The 18,031-nt window shown below is 35.6% G+C and overlaps 1 protein-coding gene across 1 annotated transcript in view; it reads left to right on the forward strand.

Annotated features, from left to right (window-relative positions):
• The first annotated feature begins 837 nt into the window (after positions 1-837).
• Positions 838-18,031, forward strand: part of UFL1 (UFM1 specific ligase 1) — a 32,660-nt gene continuing 15,466 nt past the window's right edge. Inside the window, exons 1-9 of the mRNA XM_055330621.1 lie at positions 838-991; positions 2,543-2,688; positions 3,745-3,773; positions 4,444-4,541; positions 5,059-5,173; positions 7,137-7,267; positions 13,585-13,643; positions 15,696-15,842; positions 17,434-17,609. Of these exons, the coding sequence (XP_055186596.1) occupies positions 915-991; positions 2,543-2,688; positions 3,745-3,773; positions 4,444-4,541; positions 5,059-5,173; positions 7,137-7,267; positions 13,585-13,643; positions 15,696-15,842; positions 17,434-17,609 (978 nt within the window). The 5' untranslated portion in view covers positions 838-914. The remainder of the gene's footprint in view (positions 992-2,542; positions 2,689-3,744; positions 3,774-4,443; positions 4,542-5,058; positions 5,174-7,136; positions 7,268-13,584; positions 13,644-15,695; positions 15,843-17,433; positions 17,610-18,031) is intronic.

Raw genomic sequence — 18,031 nt, forward strand, 5'->3', positions numbered from 1 at the left:
TGTGGCTTTGGATCTGAGTCACCCTGAATAAGATACTGAGATTGGAAAAGAACTGAAACAACTCCCCTTCACCAACTCTATTGCACATGCGGTTAAAAGGAATGAATTTTTTTTTCCTTTTAAAGTGAATAGTTATGTATAAAAGTGAAAGAGGATGTGAAATTTACTCCAGAGTAAATACTTAACTTTTCCTAGTATCAATGCAGGGGCAAGCAAAATAAACGTGCCCTTTGCCTCCTCCATTTCATTCGTATTATCGTATGATTCTGTTTCTTCATTGTTTGATGGAGTCAATCTCCCGCACAAGAGAAATAGATAAGAATAACATTCTAAATCTAGAAGGACATGAGCGCAATTCCCAGCCTTCATAGTAATCAAATTAGTCACCTCTTCTGCAAAAAAAAAAAAAAAAAAAAAAAAAAAATTAGCGTACCTACCTTCATTACTGTCTCCCAAAAGGTACAACTGCTCTGTGCCCACGATACCCAATGGACTGCTCTTGCTAATAGCCAGGGAAGAGGAGAGAATACTAATTGCTGGCACCCCCCCCCCCCCGCTCCCTCTCCAAAACACAAATGAAGGGCAGAAGAAAAGGAAAAGTGGTTAACTTAATCATCACGCCCCTGAAACAGGAGTTAGAATACAAGAAGGCCTAAAGTAGCCCTTTGCTGACCTGCCGCGTCCCGCCTCCCACTCTCGGGGCGAGAACCTCGCCACCTGCCCTCCCGCAAAGCCCCGCCCACGCGGGGTGGGCGGGGCCGCGGCTCTTCCGACACGCCCCTCCGGCGCGGGGCGCGCGCGTTCGGCCTCTGCGTCGGGGGAGGAGTCTCTTGTCCCTCCGCGCGGCCCGTTCCGCCTCGGCTCCCGCCGCGTCTGGGCTGACGTGTCGGCGGTTCTTCGGCGGCTCGGCCGTGATGGCGGACGCCTGGGAGGAGATCAGGCGGTTGGCAGCTGACTTCCAGCGGGCGCAGTTCGCCGAGGCCACTCAGAGGTGCCGACCCTCCCTCTCCGTTGCTGAGTAGCCCCTGGGCAGCCACATGAGAGCTGAGGCCGGGGGGTGCCTGGCTCTGGACCCCGCACCTCCCCACCCACCCTGTGTCACCGCGTCTTGCCTGCTCCTTCCTCCCGAGCCTGGAGGGCGGCGGTTCCAAGCACAGTTCTTGGCGGAAAAGCCCGAAAGCTTCTACGCCCCGGAACCCACCCCCACCCCCACCCCGAGGCCGGCGCGCCCCGCCCTCCCGACGGCCGAGCTGGTGCCTGCGCGCCGTCCCGGGCCCACGAGGGCCCCTCGCCTCCTGAGCCACCCGTCGAGTCCCTCCCTGTGGCACCCTCGCCTGTTCGACACTCCCAGGACATTCTGACGCCAACACACAGTGCTTAGCAAGTGCTGTGTTGACTCTTGCAACATCTTGCCTTTTATTTATTTATTTATTTGTTTATTTATTGTCCCCCGGAAGAGCAGTGCTAGGCCGGGCCCCTGGTCCCATCTGTCATTTTTTTTTTTTTTTTTTTTGTAAGGACTCCTGGAACACTGACATTTCTCGCAGCGCCATCAACCTTAGGGGTTAAAAGCTCTGCTTTTTAATATTACAGAACACATATACAATATTAACAGAATCACACCACACACACACACCCCTTTTTTTTTTTTTTTTTTTTTTTGGAATCCGTTGACTATCTCTCACCTTTTGATGTTTTTGTGCCTTCTGGGGCTTGAAGACCTTAATCCCTTAATACTGTATTTTTGTAGCACTGAGAGCGAACCAGGGCAGATCCTGAAGTGCTGGGATAACAGTTGCAGTCCTGGTTTTCCTAGGCCGTGTCTCCTGCCTACCTACGGGCGAATGGTAGTAGAAGTGAAGCAATTACACGCTTAGTTTAAAAGAAAAGTGTGCTTTGTTTGGTTTTGGGGGTGTTTTTGGTTTTTTGGATTTTCGTTTTGTTTTTTTTTTAACTGAATTTATAATGCAAACTGAGGTAAAAGGGCAGACCTTTTTCTACCTAAATTCTATGTCCTTGCCTTTCTAATTAGATTTGAAGAGTAGAAGCAGGCGCAGAGGAGAGAGCAAACTTGAAATTCTGTAATAGGATGGTTTCTGCCAATTAGGTACACGATTGAAGTTTATGTCAACCTGCTTACCCCCCAAGAGTTGTTTTTTTTTTTTTTTTAGACTTACTGAATCTGTATGGCTTACTAATAAAAGATACAGATTTTGTAATACAGAGTGTAGTGCCTCTTCACCCAGGCTTTTTTTAAAAAAAAAATTTTTTTTTCATACATTGTTAATTTTGTTAAGCACAAATATATCAAGTGCATTTTAAAACTTCTTGTCTCGAACATGAAAGACTCCTAACTCTGGGAAACGAACTAGGGGTGGTGGAAGGGGAGGAAGACGGGGGGTGGGGGTGACTGGGTGACGGGCACTGGGGGGGGCACTTGACGGGATGAGCACTGGGTGTTATTCTGTATGTTGGCAAATTGAACACCAATAAAAAATAAATTTATTAAAAAATAAATAATAAAACTTCTTGTCTCTCTCAGGCTGTCAGAGCGGAACTGCATTGAGATTGTGAATAAATTGATTGCTCAAAAACAGCTAGAAGTAGTTCACACACTTGATGGGAAGGAATATATTACACCAGCTCAGATTAGTAAAGAAATGAGAGATGAGTTACATGTCCGAGGTGGTGAGTAATTCCTTATTTTTTTCCTCTGGTTATTTGAAGGTGGGGGGGAAACCCTTAAAACATAAATAATAAATTATTTGGAGGATAGAAGACATCCTTCCCAATTATTAATATAAAAATCAGCCTCAATATTTTTAATAGCTTCCGGTAAAGAAGATCATATAATTTAAATGAAGTCAAATACTGTCACCTTACAAAATAGCATCTTTTATTATTATGAGTCATGTGTTCTGTATGTGAATTAATCAACTGCTTCTATCCATAATTCATGAATTTATTGGATGACTTGGGAGGGTAAGCTATCTATTATCAGGTGGTAATTATGAAAGGAGAACAGAGATTTTAAAAGATTACAGATTGTTAAAATATAGAGCAATACTACCACACTCTTTTAAAAACTTACCTTTCAGTATTTGCGAATTAGGAAACAATATAGTGCTATACCTATTATATTGTAGGAAACGCTATTAGAAGCACATAAAGTTTTTGTTTTTCTTTGTCTTTTTAAAATTTGAACAAACTACTGAGCAACTTTGAGCACTATTTGGTTAAAATAGAAGCAACTATGAAAACAACTCATTAGATGTTATCAAATATACCCTTGGTGTTGGTTCATCTTCCTGCATGGTTAGCTAATCAAATATTAGCTATAATTTAGAATACTTGACAGATTTTCTGTTGCCAATAGGTGGAAATCTACTTGTTCCAAAAACTTTTAAAAGTTCATCTGAATTTAGTTGTATCTCTTTGGTCACAGATAAATTGCGAAGGGAGATAAATCTTAAATCCGTAGGTCTGGGCAACTTGTGTATTCATTTGTTATTAGCCTATGTGACAAATGAAACTTCAAAAATAAATTATTGCCTATGCCTCCAGCCGTAAAGACTTATTTATTATTTAGCTAATGGTTTGTATTTGAAAACATTAATTATTGTGGCTTTATTCCTCTGTAGAAGGAGGACTTCCACTGTCCAGATAAATATCTATTGAAATGTATTTTTTGGCTTGTGTGTCTTACACGTAAATATAAAATCAATAAATGTCTTTTTTTTAAAGGTCGAGTAAACATTGTTGATCTGCAACAGGTAAATTTTAAATTTATAAATTTTTTTTCCTTTCTCAATTTTTTGATACTATGACTAAAGTATTCACTAATACTGGTATCCTATTTTGTATAATGTTGGTGAAGAAATAGTTTCATAGTCCTCACTAATACTTTTAATCAATTTAATAAGTTCCGATATGTTGAATTGATTTAATAAGTTCTTCTTTCTCAGTTATTTGCTTATTCTTTACCAAATAAACCCATTGTTGTCATTATATGTAATTACTGGGTTTATGTAATTTGGAGAGAAAAATAACTTTGACGTTTATGTGCTTTTAGTTTATGGAAGGAATAGAAAAATATTTTTTAAAGTAGAAGATATTTTTAGAAAATATAAGCATGCAGGTCATCAGCAAGATACACTATGTTTTAAGAAGCTAGAAAATCTTTCTAAAAGGTGCCTATTGTATGAAACTATAGCTTCTTAATGCAAGCTTTCCTAGCAAGTGAAAATGTAGTTGTTCAGAAATGAAAGTTAATAAGATTCTAAATTTTTATTTGTCTGATGAGACTTTTCACAATACTTCCAATTGATTTGAAATTCATTTAAGAGAAAGTAAGTTTTTAAAAAGATATCTCTAATATGTAACTTTAAACTTAAGAAGAGACGATATGAACTTACGACTTATCGAATTTTATTTATTTTCTAGGTAATAAATGTGGATCTGACTCATATTGAAAGTAGAATTGGTGACATTGTAAAATCAGAAAAACATGTTCAGCTAGTGTTGGGACAACTGATAGATGAGTAAGTACGGCATATAAGAGCACTTTTTTGTGTTTCTTTTTCTCTTTTTTTTTTTAATAGTGTTTAAATTTAAAACAATTGTGACCAGTTTGGCATTTTATTTAGAACTCTCACAATGCTGATTTTCATTGTTAAGATCATTGTACTTAAAAAGTAAGTGCTTAATTGTATGGAGTACTTGGAAATAATAAAAACTTTGATTTTTTTTTCTATTATCTTAAAGCAGCACAAAATGTAATTTTTACAGTCTTTATATCTGATCTTAACTCTGAAAACAAATTTCTTCCAAAAAATTAATGAAAAGTGATTGCACAATTTACATTGTTTAAAAAATGCCAGCATTTGTCATTTGGTTGACCTTCCATTTAGTTACATTTATAAGAAAAAAATAATTTTCAGAATATGAGTCATAAATCATGTTTACCTAAAGATACCCTATTCATTCTTTTGTGGGCATATGTTATTGTACTTAAAAGAGGAAAAGCATTATTCCTAATTTTTTTTTTTAAACTATTAGGAACTATTTGGATCGGTTAGCAGAAGAGGTTAATGATAAATTGCAAGAAAGTGGTCAGGTCACCATATCAGAGCTATGTAAAACCTATGATCTTCCTGGAAACTTTCTGACACAGGTATTTTTTCTTAATAGTATAATGTCTTTTCAGGTAAAGAATTTTAGTTGAAAGAAAAAAACTAGACTTTCTTATCATAAATTAATGTTTTGCAAGTGTTTGGGGATACTTCCTATATATTGATGGCTCTTATGAGACCATTTAGAAATGATTACTTCTTTGTTCTTAAAATAGTTTGACATTCTAGAATTATAGACATCTGTTTTGTATAGTGGAAAGTGCATGTGCTTTGGAGTAAAACAGACTTTGATCTGAATACATTTATGCCACTACTTATTCAATATTAGGAAATTTATTTCAACTCTTTTTTTGTGTCAATTTACGTATCTTTAAAATGGAAATGATTGTCTTTTTCATAGACTCCAGTAAGGTTATATTGATGGTATATCTAGTGAGATGTCTGGCAAAGTGGAGGTACTCAATAAGTGATGATTTTGTTTTGTATTTACTGGAATAAATAAGAGAAAAGCCAAATCTCTTCTTAGGTATATATCACTTTATGAAAATCCAGCTTAAAAAATTTATCAAACCATAATTACATGAGATTAATTTATAATACAGGCATATTTACTCATCCATTTTGAGAGAGTGATTTCCTATAATTGCATCTAAAAGACCATTTGAATATAGACCTATTTTACATAGCATTTAAGGAGACTAAGTTCTATTTTAAGTGAGCAAATATATGTTAATCACAGGTCAAAGAATATGTTTTTAAAACACTTTTTAAAAGTATCAGTACAGACCCAAAAGATTTTTTTTATAAAACTGTGCTGTTGATACATTTTGGAAATGTGTATGTTTTCTTAAAATTTTTCAGTTCTAGTTTTTCTGAATATCACAGGCAGTATTCTGAAACGTCATTAAGAAGTTGTTTGAGGGATCCCTGGGTGGCGCAGAGGTTTGGCGCCTGCCTTTGGCCGAGGGCGCGATCCTGGAGACCTGGGATCGAATCCCACATCGGGCTCCCAGTGCATGGAGCCTGCTTCTCCCTCTGCTTGTGTCTCTGCCTCTCTCTCTCTCTCTGTGACTATCATAAATAAATAAAAATTAAAAAAAAAAAAAAAAGAAGTTGTTTGAAATGCATGTTTCTGTACCAGAAAAGTATCAGCCAGGGGGCTGCCCTGAGTAGTTTTAACTCCTCTTGGGATGTGATATATACCCAGACTTATTTCAGATATACCTGACCGCAGTCATACTGTAGCTGTGGAGAAACACTCCCTTGGGATTACTAGGAAATCCTGTTTGTTGTCTGCGAGTATAGATCTCTGGGCCCAGGTACACTTGTTAATATTTGCATCAGAGAAGATAACTTTTTAGGTCTCATGTTTCCCTAGGTTTCAGAATCTTGGAATAACATTTATTTCACTCAGTGTTTGAAGCTCCAAGCAGAGTCTTCTTCAAGACCCACATACATGTCTTGGCTGCCTGTATGTTTCAGGCTGCCTGTATCTAGAAAATTGGTTAATCGGTCACTTTTATTTTCCATTAGAAATAGCCCTTCTTAGAAATAGCTACTTTGCGAGTAGCAAAGCCTTTTAACATACCAGCTATTTGACTCATTCAATTCTTGGTTCTATTCTGAGATGGTGAAGTTTCCTAGATACTAAGTCTTATATATCTTATGAATTTGCTGTACTTGTTGAAGTCTCTCAATCATAATGATAATACAACATCAGTGTGCAGCGTGACTTCATTAAAACTATACAATTAGGGTTCCCTGGGTGGCGCAGCAGTTTAGCGCCGCCTTCGGCCCAAGGCGTAATCCTGGGGTCCTGGGATCAAGTCCCACATCGGGCTCCCTGCATGGAGCCTGCTTCTCCCTCTGCCTGTGTCTCTGCCTCTCTCTCTGTGTCTCATTAGTAAATAAATAAAATCTTTAAAAAAAAAAAAAACCTATACAATTGTATTATGTATAATTCTGTTCTTTCATATTAATAAAAACTTGCACCTTTACCCCCAGGCACTAACTCAGCGACTAGGTAGAATCATTAATGGACACATCGATCTTGATAACAGAGGAGTAATATTCACGGAAGCCTTCGTAGCCCGACATAAAGCCCGCATCCGGGGACTGTTCAGTGCCATTACCCGGTGAGCATGGTTTTGTTTTTGTTTTTAAAGCCTGCTTTAAAATATGTATATTTTTACATTTCTTTGATTACAGTTTGTTTTTTTTTTCTATCAGCTTTCTTTTCTTTCTTCTTTCTTTTTCTTTCTCTTTCTTTCTTTCTTTCTTCTTTCTTTCTTTCTCTTTCTTTCTCCTTCTTTCTTTTCTTTCTTTCCTTTTCTTTTCTTTTCTTTTCTTTCTTTTCTTTCTTTTCTTTCTTTCCTCTTTCTTCTCCTTCAGGACCCTCCCCTCGGTTCTTGGAGATAGAGTTCTGTGACCGGGGTTCGGGATTCCAGAGCCCTAGAATGTAGCCAGACACTCCCCAGCCCACATATCCTTCACTGCCTATGTTAATCACCCTCATGACCCCAGATGCAGGTCTGCAGAATACCCAGGTCAGTATATCAAGTCATCCTGGGGTCATGGAAGGAGCTTGCAGTCTAAAGACAAGTCCTCGGGTCCCAGCTCTATCACAAAGTAACCGTATGAGCTGCAGCAGATAAGTCAGTCTCCTAACTCCTTTGAGCCTCAGGTTAGGCTAGATGATTTTAGAGCCCTTTCCACTAAATGACATCCTACAATTCTCATGACTAACAATGTTAATATCAAAATCACTTTAACTTTTCTAAAGTAAGAGTTTCTGAAATATTTGGAGCCTGAGTGACTCTCCAATACAGTATTAAGAAAACCTACATTCTCAGGTATCCCCTCTCTCCTGGGTCATTAACTTTATCTCAGTGGTTTTTGAGTCCAGATTTCTCCCATTTTAAAACAATCAAACCTCTCTCAACCCCATATTCTACTCTATCACCTTGTTTGTCCCTTTCCTAAAATAAACCTTCTCAGGAGTTGATATCTACATTTACTGTCTCAGTTTTCAGACCTTCTGTCACTTCTCAACTCACCTGTCTGGCTTCTACCAACTTACAAAGCAATGTCAAATCATGAAATCTTTCTAACATGTTTTACATGACTTGGCAGTAGCATTTAACTCCAGTTATGTCTTCCTTCTTGAAATGTTTTTTTTTCTTTCTTTCTTTTTTTTTTTTAACATCACATTTTACTGCCTTCCTCTTACTTCCTTTGGTTATATCTTATAAGTCACCTTTTTTTGGCTTTTCCTCCTTTCCCTAGTCTTTAAAGTTTTGTTTTGTTTCAGGTCATCTTTTCTTCTTCATTTGTCACTGTCTTCCTAGGTGACTTGACTTTTCTTTTGAATTTCAGACTCATTACCCACACAGCATCTCTATTGAAATGTTTTACAAATCCCTCTAATTCACCATATTTAAAATAGCTCACTATCCCTGAGCTACCCCACTCTACCCTAGTTGAATTGATTTTTCCACTTGTGTTTCCATTTTACCAGTAAATGGTATTAATCCATTTGGTTTTGCCACAGACCTGGGAGTCATCCTTTACATCATCCTTTCTCTCAGTACCCCCTTTTTTAGAAAACAAAGGCTTTTTGAATTCTGTATTCTAAATATTTGTTATCTTTACTTGTGTGGCATCACCATTCCCCCCAGATCAGTCCATTTTTTAACTGGACTATTTTAGTAGCTTTCTAACCAGTCTCCCTTCTTCTACTCTTATTACCTTCCAGGACATTTTTTATAAGATAGCCACAGTGATTTCTTTTGGTCATTCAACAAATCAAAAGCACTTCTTGAGCACCTAATACACACAAGGCACTGGTCCAAAAGACTAGGTTAGAAGAGAAAGCTTGCAATTTAGTGCAACTGTTTTCTTTTTTCCTTTTTTTTTTTTAAACATCTCACAATTCAGAAAAATTGCAGAAGAATCTTTTTTTCCTGTCCATTTGAGAGGAAGTTCCTAACATAATATCCATCACCGCAAATACATCAGTTTGTGTCCTACCAACAAGGGCATTGTCCTATATAATCACATAACTATAATTCAAACATCAAATATTGACATTGATACATTCCTCCCATCTAGTCCTTAGATCTCATTCATGTTTTACCAGTTTTCCAATAATGTATTTTACTATAAAGGACCCAGTTCAGAATCATATATTGCATTTAATTGGCATGTCTCCTTAGTCACCTTCAATCTGGAATGCTTGCTTGGTTTTTTTTTTTTTTTTTTTACTTTCATAACCTTGACACTTTTGAATACCTACCACAGGCCAGTTATTTTATAAGATGTTCGATTTTGCTTGCCTGCTATTTTTTCATGCTGATGTTCAGGTTATGCATCTTTGACAGGAATGTAACCAAAGTAGTTTTGTGTTCTTGTCATTGAGTCCTAGCAGGTGGTATACAGTTTAGATTTTTCTAGTTACTGATAGTGTGCATTATAACTTCTTAATAAGGAGGTATCTGTTAGGCTTGTCATAAAGCTACTTGTTTTTCCTTTATAATTAAGTATTTGTGTGGAGGGCAATTTGAGATCTTGTAAGTTACTGTGCTTTTTTAATCAAACTTTCAGTTTATTTAAATCACTATGACTCATGGCTCCCTATCTTATTCATGGAATTGAAATCTATTATTATCATTATTTAGATCTTTTTTAATTGGCTCTAATTTAGCTATTGGGCCACCCATCAGTCTCTTTCCTGTGTCCTTTTAATATATCCGCATCATTCTTGGAGCACTCCTTTCTAGTACAACAAGAAGTCGTAGGTTCCGTTCATACTTTTCTTGTCTCAAACCTGGAATCAGCCATTTCCCCAAGAAACCCTGGTTCTTTTTAGTAGAGTGTACTATTTAGAACCCAAGTTCTGGGCACTAAATTGCTTATTGCTGTCTGGTCATCATTGTTCCCAAGTCCTCTTAGCAGATAAGCTAAGGGATACATGTAAACATGTGTATACAACCCTCTATATATCTATATTTTTGTATTTTTATGCTTATCAAAAACCATGAGTTCACACTGAAAATTCCAGTTCCCTTCCAAGCCGCCTATTAGTTTTGTCCTAGTTTTCTCGTTTTCATATTTGCAACTCCCTTTTTGGACCCTGAGAAACCTAGTTCCTATCATCCTTAATATACAGTTGACTCTTGAACAACACAGAGGTGAGGGGCACCAACCCCCACACCAAAGTTGAAAATCTGTGAATAATTTTTGACTCCGCCAAAACTTAACAGCCTGCTGTTTATCAAAAGCCTTACCAATGACAAATAGTCGAGTAACACATCTTTTATATATTATATACTATATTCTTACAATAAAGTAAGCTAGAGAAAATAAAATATTAAGAATATCATAAGAAAGATGGGGTGCCTAGGTGGCTCAGTCCTTTAAGTGTCTGCCGTCAGCTTGGGTCCAGGGTCCTGGGATCAAGTGCCAAGTTGGGCTCCCTGCTTAGGGGAAGTCTGCTTTTGCCTCTCCCTCTACCCATCTCTCCCACTGGTGCTTGCTTTCTCTCTCAAATAAATAAATAAAATCTTTTAAAAAATAATATCATAAGAAAAAGAAAATACATTTATAGTGCTGCCATACATATATATATATGTTTTTTATATATATATTTTTATATATAAATATAAAAAATATATATGTTTTATATATATATATATTTTAATCCACATATAGTGGTGCCTGAGTGGCACAGTTAGTTAAGCATCCAGCTCTTGGTTTTGGCTCATTTTGTGATCTCAGGGTTCTGAGATCAAGCTCCATGTCAGTCTCTGTGCTCAGCACGAGTATGCTTGGACCTTTTCTCCCTCTGCCCCTCCACCCTGTGCTCCTGTGTTCTTACTCTCTTTCTCTCTCAAATTCATAAATAAATATTTAAAAAATAATAATTCTACATGTAAAGTGGACCCATGCAGTTCAAATCCGCATTGTTCAGGATGCCTGGGTGGTTCAGCAGTTGAGCATTTGCCTTTGGCTCAGGGGATGATCCTGGAGTCCTGGGATCAAGTCCTGCATTGGGCTCCCTGCAGGGAACCTGCTTCTCCCTCTGCCTGTCTCTGCCTCTCTCTCTCTCTGTGTCTCTCGTGAATAAATAAATAAAATCTTTAAAAACAAAACAAATCCACGTTGTTCAAGGGTCAGCTAAATTTACTTTTTTGAATGATTCCCCTTTACGTAACTGATTTCCCATTGCTGTTGCAGCTCTCTCTTCCCTGTGTGGATGCCCTTCTTTCCCGACATAGGCTCTGACAGCTTGCACCCTCCTAACACAAGAAACTGATTAAGAGTAGTTGTTTCTGGGAGAATGGGGTAACTGATAATGAAAGGGGATTCCGTTTTGTACCTTTTTTGTACTGTGTGCATTTATTACTTGATCAAAAAATAAAAGCTAAGAGTATATTTTCCTATTGACAGATATTTATCTTTTTTCTTTGACTAATTGTGGTGAGTGTAGTTCTCATCAGGTTTGGCAAATAATATTTTTTCTGACTCACAGTAGCCCTGAGTTTCTCTGTGCAGAGGTATTATCAAAGCATGAAGGCAGAACAAATTCTGAGCCTCAGAAGATATTGCTAAGCTATATGGCTTCCAGATAGTTCCATTTAATGTACCATGTCATCATATTTATCACTTATATGTAAGGAACTCCCCACCCCCCACTTTTCTGGTCTAACTTTAGAGAAAACACTTGTATCTCTGATTTTAAAAGTGTATATATTATTGTTATAGGTAGCCAAAAGAAGAACAGGAGATAGAATGGTGAGATATATAGGTATACTAAACTACATTGTATTCTAAATTGAAATAAAAATTCAACAACTAAGTTTTATTGTACAAAAACTAGGTATTTTGTGCAATTCAATTAAACGTTTGCTAAACACCCACAATAAGTTACACGTGCAGAAATTTTAAGATAAAGTCCTTCAAGGAGCCCTCTACATTTTTGTAGGGATGTGTTCAGGTAGAAGGGGACAGGGAAAAAAAAAAAAAAAACATAGGAAGGTTGTAATAAACAGAGGAGAGCAAACTTCACCAAGCATCTAACTGGACCTGATTGGTTTGGGACTCTAGATAATTTAGCTGAAAAAGTAGGATAAACCAATTTAATAAAAAAATAATCTACGTAAGAATTTGGTAAAAATGATAATTTAGTCAAAATTCCCAAACATAGGGGTTTTAAATATCAATTCATATTCAAGACAAATGTTTCTGCTTCTCCCAAGTTTGTCATAGAAAGAATTCATAACATCTTAAATAATCAGCAACAGAGAATTTAGTATTTGGAATAACTTAAAAGTCCCTTAGTTATATGCATTAAAATAAAAACATAGACTAAACTCAAACCAGAAAACAGGCATAATTGGCTTATAATGAATAGGGGAAAATATATAGTCAGAAAAAGAAAGTCTATGTCATTTTCCTTTTAATTTCTCTTACTTTAAAAAAAAAAGATAATTATTATAAAAGAAAAGCATTCACAGGGATCTCCCTAAAAGAAATGAAGAGAGATGTCCACAATGTCCACCAAAAGACATGAACACAAATGTTTGTAGCAGCATTATTCACAATAGCTCCAAACTGGAAACAATCCATATGTCCAACAACTAATGGGCAGATAAACAAAATGTGGGATCTTTGTACAGTAAAATGCTACCCAACAATATAAAGGAGTGAATACTGATTCATGCTTCATCATGCATGAACCTCAAAATGATGCTAAGTGAAAGAAACCAGACGGACTACATTTTGATGCCATTTATATGAAATTTCTAGAAGGGCAAATTTATAGAGCTAGAAAGTAGATCCGTGGTTCTCTAGGAGTAGGGGTAGAAGCAGGAATTAACTCCAAACATCTGTGAAGAATTTTTTGGATGGTAGAAACATTCTAAGATTCAAGATCTTAGAGATAGTGATGGTTCCTCAACTTTATAAATTTATTAAGATGATTGCATTGTATACTTAAAGTTGGTTGGATTTATGATATGTAAGTTGTACCCCATTAAAACTGTTTTGTTTTGTAAAGAAACATTACAGAAAATAGTGATAAGCAAAAAGCATTTTAAGTGGACCCCTCCCAGTCACCCACCTAATCTTAAGAGTATATCATGCCAGATTTCTTTTACTACATATATGATTTTACTTCTCTTCAAATAGAATTAGATAAGATTCACTTGGCTATTCTCAGGTGGAGAAAGAGCCTCCCAGAGAGACTTGAATGAAGAAAAACAAACATTAAAAAAAAAAAAAAAGATTTAGATATTACTAAATCTGAGGTAAAAATTTGGTGAAAAAGTGAATTGATCCTGGATTGTGAATATAAATCAATTCCCCTGAAATTCAGTAAACTATTGTTTTTTAATTCATAAATAAGTTTAACTCTAGAATAAGTAAGAAGATCTTTTTGTTTCTTTCCATAAAGGCCTACAGCAGTGAATTCTCTCATTTCAAAATATGGATTTCAAGAGCAGCTACTTTACTGTGAGTTTGCTTTAAATTATATGTCACTTAATTAGCTGCTGATAGACTGTTACTATAAAGCTTACTAATTTTTCATGTTTTGACTTCTTTTAATCTTAAAATTTACATAACTAAAGTTGTTTTAGTTGAAAAGTTCTCTATACCAATCTTCATGTATATATCTGTTATATCCACCAAACATTTAGTGTTGGCTACCCTCAGAGGAGTAGAATTTAAAAAATTGTGTGTGTGTATAAAATACTGTTATGCATATACAATTTTAGGATTAAGAATAATCTTCACTTTTTTTCTTAGATTTTTGTTATGTTTTCTAACATGAATGTAAATAGTGTCTGTCTAAAAAATTTTTAGAGATGCCAGCCAGACTCAGTCAGTGGAGCATGCAACTCTTGATCTCAAGGTCATAAGTTCAAGCCCCACATTGGGCATAGAGCTTACTTACTCACTAAATAAATAAATATTTTAAGACATAAAAAAATAAGTTTTTACAAAGAGGATAATACCAGTCAAGATATTTTTTTTAGCATTCAGACAGCATTGTAATTATCTTCAAAATAGTCTTGGTTCATTACCTACATTAGGTATGTGTTTGTGAAGCTCTTAATCAGGTTTTGAGGGGTTTTTTAAAGTCTTGCTGGAATAATTTTTTTTTAAATGACTTAAATCTTTTGGCTTAGATACCTGTGCAAATAGAATTAAAATGAAGACTGGAAAAGAAATTCATTTATAAAACCGAAAGTTGGTTTTAATTCACTATATTTTTTAGAATATGGAGTTAAATTTAAATTTTTTGTTTAAGACATTTAAAATTAAAAATGTAGCATATTGGAATCTATTACTTGGAGATTGGTAGGATTTCATTATCGTGTAAAGTTCTTCAAGTAATAATTGATGACTTGATAACTTTGATCTTAATTTAGAGCATGGATTTGTGTTGTACAGTCACAAAATTTAAAATTATTGTTGCAGTCTGTTGAAAAATCTAGACTTTTCTAATGTATCATAGTTTATTCAGCACCAAAATCCAGAAACTCGCATGTAAACTAATTTTTATTTCTGAAAAAGGCTGATTTTCATAAACATTTCTTTGCCAGGCATCTTTTGACTGCTTTCTGAGTCGCTTAGAAATAACTCCTTCCTATATGCTTTGTCTTTTTCAGGGGGGGTTTATATTTAATCACTAAAATGTTTAGTTAAATGTTGTGGTTTAAATAAAAAGCATATATTTTATGCTAAAGGCAGTACTGTTCATTTCTCATACTGGTATCAGTCTTTTGATGATAATGATGGTAGTGGTGGTGGTGGTGGTGGTGGTGATATTTAGTTGACATTTACTAAGTGCTTATTATATGCCAGGTACTATTCCAAGCACTTAACTTGAATACAACAATTCTTTGGGACGGTTACTATTATCGCTATTTCATGGCTAAGAAAATGGAGGCATAAGTAACATGACTTACCCAGTTTTTGTCAGTGAGGAAGTAACAGAGTTGAGGTTTGGACTTAAAGGGTGTCTAGTTCCAGATTCATCCTCTTAACCACAGTATTATACTTCTGTTACATGTGTTGCAATTTAAACAGTAGAAATATAATAGCTTATAAAAATTTTAATGGCTTTATTTCACATAGTTGATTGTAATGTGGTCCAGGTGTCTGGTTTTCTAAATAAGAGAAAATTGAACTTGGTAACACTAGTACTTGGGTACTATCTATTCTCAAAGTGTTTAATTATCCACTTTGAAACATATCATAAGATAAATAATGGCATTTTTTCCCAAAAGTATTCAAACTAAAAAATCAGTGTTAATATTAACTAGTTTGAGTTACAAGTTCAGCACCTTTATCTAGTTGCCAAAATTTCCTAAATTTATGACCTGAGTATTCTCATACATGGCAGGAAAGTTTTGTCTGAAATACAATGTCTTCATTTATGCAATTTAAACTTTAAATTGCTTTTTTAAAGGGTAAGAATAACTAAATTGTGAAAGTATTTTACTTCTTGACATTTACACCGGCTCTGATTTATTTGTATTTGTTTGGTTTTGTTTTAAGCTGTGCTTGAAGAACTTGTTAATAGTGGACGTTTACGAGGCACTGTGGTTGGTGGGAGACAGGATAAAGCAGTATTTGTCCCTGACATTTACTCCAGAACACAGAGTACTTGGGTGGATTCCTTTTTCAGACAGAATGGCTATCTAGGTAACTATTTCTTTTTGTCTTTAAAATTAAAACTTCTAATACTACACACATTCTTAGAAAGTATTGTATTAGTCCAAGGCGTATACATATACTTTACCGTTGCCAGCAGATTTTAATGGTTCTCTCTGAGTGTAAAGGTAACCAAATTGCAGGGTTTTGTTGGTTTTGGAACTGAGTTTAATTTCATAGTTTTTAGAACAGTTGTTATAGAAAAGCCAAAAGCTGGTATTGTTACCAGCCTTCCAGTGATATGATACTATTACAACTTCAAGTATATATTAATTCATGAAAAGTAATTATATTTATTATGTTTTATAAGTTGCCCAATTATTCATTACATAGTCTTGGAAATACTTTATTAGCTGTCAGCTTTACAGTGTAAAGTTCTTCATGTAATAATTGATGACTTGATAACTTTGATATTAATTTAGAGCATGGATTTGTGTTGTACAGTCACAAAATCATCCACTTCTTCAGAAACCCTGAAGCTATTCTGACTTCTGTTTCTGAGGTTCTGTCATTTGGATAAAGTAGATTGACTAAATTTAGCCATTAATACAATTAACAAATATATATATATATACATATATATAATACTTATATATTACTTATGTATATGTAAGTTTGATCACATTCATAACCCAAGTCAAATCACGTAAGAGATCAGTTGCTTTCTCAATAAATAAACCTATAAAACACTAATGTTCAAACAATTTAATTCTATGCTAGAATACTGGGCTCTGCCCTTATGTTTCCTTAGTTTTCTTTAATGTACTTTTCAGTTTCTTCAACCATGGATTTGGATTAGAACTTCGTTATAATTAATTTTCTTAAATATGCTTATTTGGGTACAGAGAGGACAGTAGATATCTCCAGTAACTTTAATGGCTATAAATTTAAGTATTTTTTCTGTTTTTAGTTTTGTTTATATGCTGCGTCTCTTACTAGTTTAAATTAGACTAACAGTAAAACAATTTGTCCTAAGTTGTCTGATACCTTTAATTAGCTATAGTAAGCAAAATAAGTTCCAATTTTTGTTTGTTTATTTATTTTTAAAGGTTTTATTTATTCATGAGAGAGATAGAGGGGAGAGAGAGAGAGGAAAGACAGAGAGAGAGAGAGAGGCAGAGACACAGGCAGAGGCAGAAGCAGGCTCCATACAGGGAGCCTGATGTGGGACTCGATCCCAGGACTCCAGGATCACACCCTGGGCTGAAGGCAGCGCTAAACCGCTGAGCCAACGAGGCTGCCCTGAACTAATTTTTCTACAGCTATGTTTAGTAATAAAAATCTGGGAAGGTAGCTGCCTAACCAAGGAATAGGCTATGGTATATTTCTATGCCTTATTCTGAAAGAAAGAAAGAGAGAGAGGGGGAGGGGGAGGGAGGGAGGGAGGGAGGAGAAGAAGAGAAAGAAGAGAAGAGAGAGGAGAGAGAAGAGAAGAAAAGAAAAAAGAAAGGAAAGAAAGATGCATTCACAAAGAATAGGTGTTGGCAGAAATTATTTTTTCTAAGATTTCTAAAAGAAGTAAATGATTGACAATTCTGTTCCAATGTATTTCATTCCATTTCTATTTGTGATATATTTCTAGAATTTGATGCTTTGTCCAGACTTGGAATCCCAGATGCTGTGAGTTATATAAAGAAAAGATATAAGACAACACAACTCTTGTTTTTGAAAGCAGCTTGTGTTGGTCAAGGACTTGTGGATCAGGTGGAAGCATCAGTAGAGGAAGCTATCAGCTCTGGAACATGGGTTGATATTGCAGTATGTTTTATCTTTTTCTTGTTAATTTTGCTTTAAACCAATGAGAACTGATACTCACTAGTATGTATTTATTTTAAGTGTTAGGATACATAAAGGTAATCTTGGCTTCGTAGCCAAATTCTAGCAGTCAGTGTTATAGCAAAAACAATCATAATTATGCTTAAAGAATTTATAGCTTTTGAGGTAGAATGATCTTTTATATATGGATAGTCAACATCCAGAATTTTATAAATCTCAAGCAAATAATATAACACTCATATCAGTCTTGCCATACATAAATCGATGAGATTTCTCACAATTTTATCCAGACATTTATAACTTTACTGGCATCAGGCATTTTTAGCAGTTGTGTACTCCTTATCCATTCATTAATATGAGCTGCTTCAGCCCTGATAGTGTTTTGGTTCAATATTCAGTATGAC

Source organism: Nyctereutes procyonoides, unplaced genomic scaffold (genome assembly GCF_905146905.1).
Source record: "Nyctereutes procyonoides isolate TBG_1078 unplaced genomic scaffold, NYPRO_anot_genome, whole genome shotgun sequence".
NCBI lineage: Eukaryota > Metazoa > Chordata > Mammalia > Carnivora > Canidae > Nyctereutes > Nyctereutes procyonoides.